Source organism: Galeopterus variegatus, unplaced genomic scaffold (assembly GCF_000696425.1).
Source record: "Galeopterus variegatus unplaced genomic scaffold, G_variegatus-3.0.2 Scaffold351, whole genome shotgun sequence".
Lineage (NCBI taxonomy): Eukaryota > Metazoa > Chordata > Mammalia > Dermoptera > Cynocephalidae > Galeopterus > Galeopterus variegatus.
The window spans coordinates 57,728-66,015 of NW_007726462.1; the positions used below are offsets into that span (position 1 = coordinate 57,728).

General features: G+C 45.2%; 1 protein-coding gene across 1 annotated transcript in view; it reads left to right on the top strand.

Annotated features, from left to right (window-relative positions):
- Positions 1–4,179, top strand: part of LOC103586539 (butyrophilin subfamily 3 member A1-like) — a 7,148-nt gene extending 2,969 nt beyond the window's left edge. The window contains 6 exon segments of the mRNA XM_008567836.1: positions 849–1,049; positions 1,209–1,229; positions 1,318–1,344; positions 2,240–2,266; positions 3,098–3,663; positions 3,665–4,179. Of these exon segments, the coding sequence (XP_008566058.1) occupies positions 849–1,049; positions 1,209–1,229; positions 1,318–1,344; positions 2,240–2,266; positions 3,098–3,663; positions 3,665–3,841 (1,019 nt within the window). The 3' untranslated portion in view covers positions 3,842–4,179.
- The last annotated feature ends 4,109 nt before the right edge of the window (positions 4,180–8,288 follow it).

Consider the following 8,288-nt stretch of genomic DNA (forward strand, 5'->3'; position numbering starts at 1 on the left):
ACTTTTTGGAATTTATCTGACAGATCAGATTGCCTCTATGTGGGATGACCCACGTGAAATGCTATTTCTCATACCATTATGATTGCACAAAGTTACAAGCTATGCAAATGTTTCCTGATGGGGAACTTCCATACAAGGAAATACTGCACAGGTGTGAATGGAAACAAAGAAATTCTCGCTAAACTAATATAGAAAAATTTCCGAGGTACAGTTTACACAGAAAGAGCAAGATGCAGAGCAATGAACATAGAATGCTATCTTTAGTGTAAAGAAGACGAAAAGTAGGAATATATTTCTATTTATGTTTTCTAAATTTAACAGTTATACAACACTCGCTATATGTCAACCACTTTCTAAGCATTCATTTCACCCCTCTAACGTCAGGAGTAGGTGCTATTATTACCCCACTTTACCCATAAGGACACTAGGAACACACAGTTAAGTAACTAGTCCAGGGTCGCACTGCTAGTCAAGTGGAGGAGTCACAATTAGAACCCAGGCCCTCCGGCTCCACAGTTTATGTTCTTCACCATCATATTAAGATGACAAATGAGAAGCTAATCGATGGGGGAGAGAGGAGGAGGGCTGTGTGGTGAGAGACTTGGGTATTAGACAGTATCTCCATGCTCGTGGCACTCATGTCACTGGCTATCCGTGCGACAGGCGCACGTGCACGGTGCTCTGACACTTTAGGAAGAGAAACATGACTTGCTCTCATGGGGTAAATGAGTGGCCCCCCCCCAAGCGGTTGAGCAGCTGAAGCTCCGGACCCACAGGCTGGGGAGGGGGCGGGCGTGTCCCACCCACTGCCCACAGCCCAGGCCCTTCGTCCCCTTGTCCCCTCGCAGGCCCCTTCTTCAGGAGCGCCCAGCCCTGGATCACAGCCCTGGCAGCGACCCTGCCGGCCTTGTTGCTGCTTCTTGCAGGGGCCGGTTACTTCCTGTGGCGACAGCAGGAGGAGAAAAAGGCGCTGTCCCAGGAGAAAGAGCGAGAACAGGAAGAGAAGGAAAAGGCTCGGGCCGAAAAGGAGCAGGAACGAAACGCGACAGGTATCTGGCCTCGGCAGGGAATCGAACCCCTGGCTTCCAGGCCTGCGCCCGAACACCTCACCCCCATCCCCACCCAGGCGCTGTGTAGTTGCTAAGGTTTATTTTCCAGAAGGTCCCCTCTCTGCTAACAGTTCATGACTGTTTCTGCTTATTTTCCAGAGAAGCTCCAGGAGGAACTCAGTAAGTTCCCATGTCCCCAGAGACCAGGCGTGGCTTCCTATCCCTGCTTTAAGCCACTGGATGACTCTTCCTGTTTATTCCATTGCAGAGTGGAGAAAAATCCAGTACATGACTCGTGAGTGGCCCTGACATTTTCTCACAATTGTAATCTCAGACTCTCTGCTTGGGTAGTTTCCAGCCCTAGCCCTTTGCCCAGGGTTGACAAATGACCCCAGATCCTTTTACTGTGGGAAAGAAAATAGGTGTGGCTGTTTGGGGGGACACCCAGGAGTGTCTCTTTTTCTCCTTTTGTTTCAATTATTTGATTTTCTTTGAAGGACAGCACAGGCCTTCAATCTCTCTCCTCTAGGGGCCCACAACCCTTTAGCCCCACAAAGCACAGAGGAAAATGCAGGATACAATTGAAAAGAAAAGGGGAGAGGAGGACGGAACAACAGATGAGGTGCCTTCTCCATGCCAGGATCCGCACTAGCTGCTTTACATCCTCTGTGGGACGCGGAGAAGGAAAGAAGAATGGACGATTATAAGGAAAGGGAAAATCGGAAAAGATGGAGGGGGAAATCTGTCCCTCATAAACAGGAGTAGCTATAGTGACTCAGTTCTTACACACTTACTGTATCTGCTATGGAAAATTAGTCCCAGAAATTTCCTCATTAAGTTCCCCAAATTCTTTTCAGAAGGAGGCAGGAAATAGCACAGATTGAGACAGATGGATCTTGTACACTTGCACATACACACATAGACATGGCGACACCTTCTCCCAGATACAGGAGCATAGGTACACACAGTAGATCAGCCGGACCACAGGTGGGAAGACACTCACACGGTGCCTGCGGCATCACTAGGGGGCCATTGATGTTCCCTGACTTGAAATGAAGGAGGAGAGGGGAGGAGAGCCTTGTACATGCACAGAGAGAAGGTAGGGAAGGGGGGAGGTCAAAAAGAAGGGAAAGGGGATGACCTAGACATGGCAGAGTCCAGGTGACATCTATTCGCTTCTTCCATTGTAGGTGGGGAGAAGTCTTCAGCCTATGCTGGTGAGTGACCCCGAAGCTCTCTGAGTTTCCTGGGACATGTGCCCTGAACATTTCAACCTTTTCTCTGAAGGGACCCATTGGCGTTGTCACTAGGAATAATGAGATCAAAACCAAACGCTCATTTTCTGTGGGTTCCACGGCCTCACACTGGCCACACCCAACAGGAAATCAGAGGACAAGGGAGCCCAGAGATGCTGTCCATACAGGACAGATTCCTGGGACCCAGAAGAGGGTGGATGTGGGGGCACATAAAGCCCCCAACATAGCCCCTAGCACAGAGAAGGCATGGCACCAGTTACCAGTCAGGTGCATCCTCTGTGCCTTGCCCTGGTCTTAGTGAGTTACACTGTTGACTTATACAGCCCTAGAGATTAGTACTTTTATCCCCACTTTTCAGGTAAGGAAATGCTTCAGGTAAGGCTCAATGATGTTCCATCACTTGGATGTGTGGAAAGAGAGACTATGCAGAAAGGAAAAGTCATTCAGGTCACCACTGGTGGAGTGATAAGTGAAAGTTAAATGTATGTGGCTAGAAAGCTGAAATGGGCAGGGTCAGTTTCAGGAAGAAACAAGAAAAATGTAGAAGGAAGGAGTCCTGTTGCCTTCTGAGCCAGCATCAGGATATCTGGCTAGGCAGACCTTGACCCTCATTTCACCCTCCCCTCCCCTTCCCCATTGGACACAGGACCCCTGGGGCCTCTCCCATGTTAGTTACTAGAGTGACGTTCAGGGCAGCCGAGGGGTGCCAGGCTCTGTTTCTGGCCTCCTTGGCAAGGCTCAGGCCTGGAATGTTGAGGCTGTGAGGTCCAGGAAGAATGGCTGAGCCCACAGACACATCTTCAAACTGTGCAGCTGATGTGATTCTGGATCCAGACACAGCAAACCCCATCCTACGTATTTCTGAGGACCAGAGGAGTCTGCAGCAGGCAAAGGAGCAAGAGAATCTGCCAGACAGCCCTGAGAGATTTGATTGGCATCACTGCGTGCTTGGCTGTGACAGCTTCACATCAGGGAGGCATTACTGGGAGGTAGAAGTGGGGGACAGGAAAGACTGGCACATCGGGGTGTGTAGAGAGAACGTGGAGAGAAAAGGTTGGGTTAAAATGAAACCCGAGAATGGATACTGGACTATGGGGCTATCTGACGGGGAGAAGTATCGGGCTCTCACAGAGCCCAGGACCGACCTGAAGATTGCCGAGCCCCCTCGAAGAGTGGGGGTGTTCCTGGACTATGAGTCTGGAGAGGTCTCGTTCTACAATGCTCTGGATGGCTCTCATGTCTACACCTTTCCCCACACCTCCTTCTCTCGGCCTCTGTTTCCTGTTTTCAGAATTCTGACTTTAGAGCCCACTGCCCTGACTGTTTGCCCAGCACCAAATGGAGCGGAAAGTCCCCATTGTTCCTGACCTAAACGCTGACCTTTCCCTGGAGACCCCACTAACCCAGGGTCCAGCTCATGGGAGCCAGGTGCCTCATGCTGATGTAAGGTCTTTGCTTCTCTCTGCCAGTCTGCAGCTGAGGGCGTCCTCCTCCAAAGCAGCCAGTGACAACTGTAAAGCTACATGCACAGACTGAGGCACTTTACTGGAAATAATTCAGTTATCCCCTATGACAGTTCTTTGTGTTTGGTGCCATCATGGAGCCTGAACCAAGCTTCTTACGTTCTAGGTCTCTGGGAAGTGTAGCTAATAACCTAAACATTGTCTGGGATATATGAATTTGGGAGAAAGGAAGCTAGAAGAACTTCAGGGTGTTTTTAACCACTCCGTGAAATCCATCTCCTGGAAAGGGGTATACACACTCCTGAGCACTGGTGGAGGTTCAGAGGACATTCCTTCCAACTGACAGATGCTTTATCCTCATCACCACTGTTGCTCCTCACTGTGTCCCCTCTCCCTGGCATGTGTGGTTAAGTTCTAAACTGATTTGCCCTGTGTGATGACTACACAGTGGACATCATGTTAGATATTTCCTTGATTGACGCCATCTGATATTTCCTTGGATTGATGCCATCTTCCTCCTTGATTTATAAGTTCTCTTGGGTCTATTGTGTGCTATTGTTGCTTGTTCCTCTGAACCATGGTGATCTTGGGATGTCAATTCACATTTAAGAATGAAACATGAAGAGCTGATTAGAAGTTCTCTATGAAATGTTTGGCTTTTGAATTTTAGACATTATAGTACAGTAATTGGCCAAGACTCAGCTCTTTTTTTGGCTGACCCCCAAGTTTTAATCTCTTTGGATTTTTTTCTCTTGGCCCAGATTCTCTGGGAAATCCTGGCAGCCAGCATCCTGAGGGACAAGGGGTAAAAGATGCCTGTGAGTCTATTTAGCATTTGAACTTTAACGTAAACCCTCTGTTTCCAGTAAAGTGTCTGGCCTTTTTCGCCCTTGCCTTCCCTGTGTCTGAAGTCTTGGAATTTCTCCTTCTAGTAAGTTGTTTATCTGAGCATTTTTAAAAAAATTTTTCTTCCACTCATTTAAAACTATCCAAATAGTTTGATTTCCTTCTTTATTTTTCCTTCTTTTCTTTCTTCATCTTTATTTCTAGAATGTAATTTTTTCTTTGTGTTTTGTCACCAAATGGTTAAAACTCCAAGACAAATTAAGATCATTACTTAGTTTGAAAATCCTCGAAGTATAAAAGTAACATGCTGATATGATATTCAAAAGCAATAGTATCAATAAAAGATCTAAGAATTCCCCTTTGAAAAATAATGAAACCTCCATTAATGCAGCAATTTTAATTTTAGACTTCTAATTAACTCTTAATTCTAAAGGTGGTGAAGTGCCTAAAGCTTCAAAGAGTAAGAATACTATAATTGTATATATTTTTAAAAATGCAATAATTAACTTTAAATTCATTAATGTATTTATATGGCAGAGCTACTCTACTTAATATTCAGAATATAGTTAGAATCATTTCTTCTTCCTAAACAAAAGAAATAATATTTTGTTGCAAATAAATTAAAGCCAGATGTTTTATTTTAAATTTTAGTTGTGACTTAGTTCATAATATTGGGATAATATCCCGACTGGGTGATTTAAGAGGTTAAGTTTATATTTTAATTTCTTTGGAATTTGAAATATTTGATTGCTGCTACTAAAGAAGAAAAACGAGGTTCGGCTTTCACAGTTTTGGGGCTGACAAAATCCCAAATTTCAATGAAGAAGCTATTTGTATTACCTGAGCCACCTCTTTAATAAAATTTCAATGGCTCCCAGACTCAGTCTTAGCATTACAACCTAAGATAATATTCCTCAGCTAGGAGGAAAGTGCCACTGAAGTAGCATATATTGATTACAATGCACCTCAGCAAAATCTCAGTAAAAGAAACATTTTTTGCACTTACACTTACAGGTTCCTTGGGTTGTGGGCCTCGGTTTATTCCTTCTTAGATCCGATTTCTTTACGTGCACAGAAAGTCTCTGATTTCAAAAATGTCTGGTGCCCATGCCCTGCTCATTATCAAAGTTTGCCAAGTCCTCCTCAGAAGCATCCCTAATTCTATTCCTCCTCCTCCATTCCTCCCGCCCTGCCTTATCTTCCGTGCCCATGGTGACTCTCCTCAACTTACTTTCCGACTTTACTCCTGTCCTCTGCAAATCAGTCCTGCATTTGCTTACCTTAGGATGTTCCTAAAGCATGCTTTTATTAAATTACTCATTTAAGAACAGAACTGCTTCTTATTTCATTTCGAATTCATTCAACGTTAAGTCTAAACTCCCCTGAATTACTTAAAGTAGCTCTCTTCCGTTGTGGCCACATTGATGTACCCATCATATGAACACACTGAAAATGTCTTCACTATTTGTTTCTTCATTGTTGTTCACGTTCCCTTAGAAAACCCTTCATATTTCCCATCAGTTTTCCAAATCTTACCCACCCGTCAAATCCCAGACCAATTTCTCCTTCTTGGGTAGTTATTTTTACTGTTCTTGTTTTCTTTTTATAATTTAATCCATAATTGATGCCCTCACTCTGAGTTATTATAAATAGAAGAATTTTCAGGTCATATTTGACAATCATACCCTTTATTTATGACCTTATCTCCTTCTCTCCTTCATTTCTCCTTCCCTTCTTTTCATTTCTAACTTTTCTCTGCCCATCCTTTTTTTTCCACCTATACACATACCACACAAAATTAGAATTATTATACATTGGTAATGTCATTGTATGCCAGAAACACAAGTGCAGAAATAAATTGAGACACAGAAGACAGAAAAACAATTAAGAAATGGCATGATGGGCTTATTAATGGGCCCCTTACCATGTACATAGGTGGGCTCAATCTCACCCTGGACTCTCTATGAAATCATATGAAATTGTGACATGAATCTCAAAATTTTCCTAAGGGTTGGTGAGCCTGGAGTGGAGCATTTACTCACAGCTCCCATCGTCTTTCACTTGAACTGGCTGAAGTTTGCCCCTGGAGCTGTTAATTCTCTTGCACTTCCAGGCTGGACCATGCATCTGCAAGAAAGCAAACACCACTGGAATTGGAGAAGGCTCCCAGAAAGGTAGAAGAAGGCAGGCCTCATGAGGTCTGAAGTTGTTATCCTTTCAGGAAACTGCGTGCCTCAGTTATGGGTGAACTGAGATGGGCCAAGAGGATATGGGATGAGGCATTAATAGCATCTGTTCACAGGGCCCTGCTGTGAACATAGTGAATACCTACTAAACTCTGTCTGCCCTTCTTGTCTTCCATGGTGAGGGATGCCTCCATCCCCAACCATGCAGCAGTAGTGACCTCCTTTCTTCCAACACATGTCCATATCACATGGCCCTGCTGCCCTAACAAGTGGACAGGATGTGGGATGGACACCTGACCCAGGCTAGGCTAGGGGATCCCCATGTGACATCTGACCAGTTACACCTGTAGCAGGTATGCATAGGAGCTGTGGGAAGGCATATTCCACTCACAGTGTGGTCCAGAAATTCAAAGTTGGACTGCAGAGAGAGAAGACCAAAGCAGCAGTGCACAGAAAGCTTGGAGATGGAAAGAGTTGGGGCAACTCTCCTGTCTCTGGTTCCTTTGAGGGCCTATTATCACTTCTGCTGTGTGTTTGGTGAGATATTTTCTCTTCTGAGAAGGTAAAAGTACCAATTACTATTGCTGCAGCCCTAAAAATTAGCAGCTTGCACACTGTTTCACTATGCTCATGGATTCTGAGAGTCAAGAATCTGAAATTTGAACAGGTAAGAATAGAAATGTTTGTTCTGTGTTCCAATATGTCTGGGCCTCAAAGGGAGGACTCCATGGCTGGAGGTGACTCACAGGAAGAGATGGAGACAGATTGCTTTCAAAGATTGGAGTTCGGCTGTCCAGTTGGCTCAGTTAGATAGAGCATAGCGTTATAACCCACTCAGGTCATGGGTTTGGATACCCACAGTGACCAGCTCCTAAAAAAAAGAAAAAAAGAAATTAGAGTTTCTCGGAAAGAACAGGGGATCAGAAGTCACTCTGGGCTCTTGCAGTACTGCCATGTCCACCAGGTCCATGGAGAACCATACCAAGGTGACCCTCCCTCTGTGTTGACTCCTCCCAAGGCAGAGAATGATTAGGTCAGGTTCTCACCACCCAATGGAGCACACCCCAGTTGGACACGGTCTCTTGCTAACTACTGCATGGGCAGTGGACCCTTCTCCTGCTCAGAACATATGTTTCCCTCTGGCTCAGGCCAGCCGTGGCAGGTGCCCAGGCCTGGCTTCACTGGGTGCATCTGGCATAAATGGCCTCAGAAGGCCTGGGCCTCATTTTCTTCAGATAAAAGCTGTGGGTGCCCAGGCTCTTTGACCCTTATGTTCCCCTCTTCTGGGACTTCTCAAAAGCAACTCAGTCCTGAGTGGAATGATCGAATATTTACTACATTTTTATTGTCATTAGTCGCTTAACTCAGAAGCCAATTTAATTATAAACCACAAGCATCAGGCGATGAGTGAGGCAGCTTTATGAGAATCAGATGGTTCAAGGGTCAGCACAATATAAAAAGCAGTTCTTGGGGCCTTCTGTAGCTTAT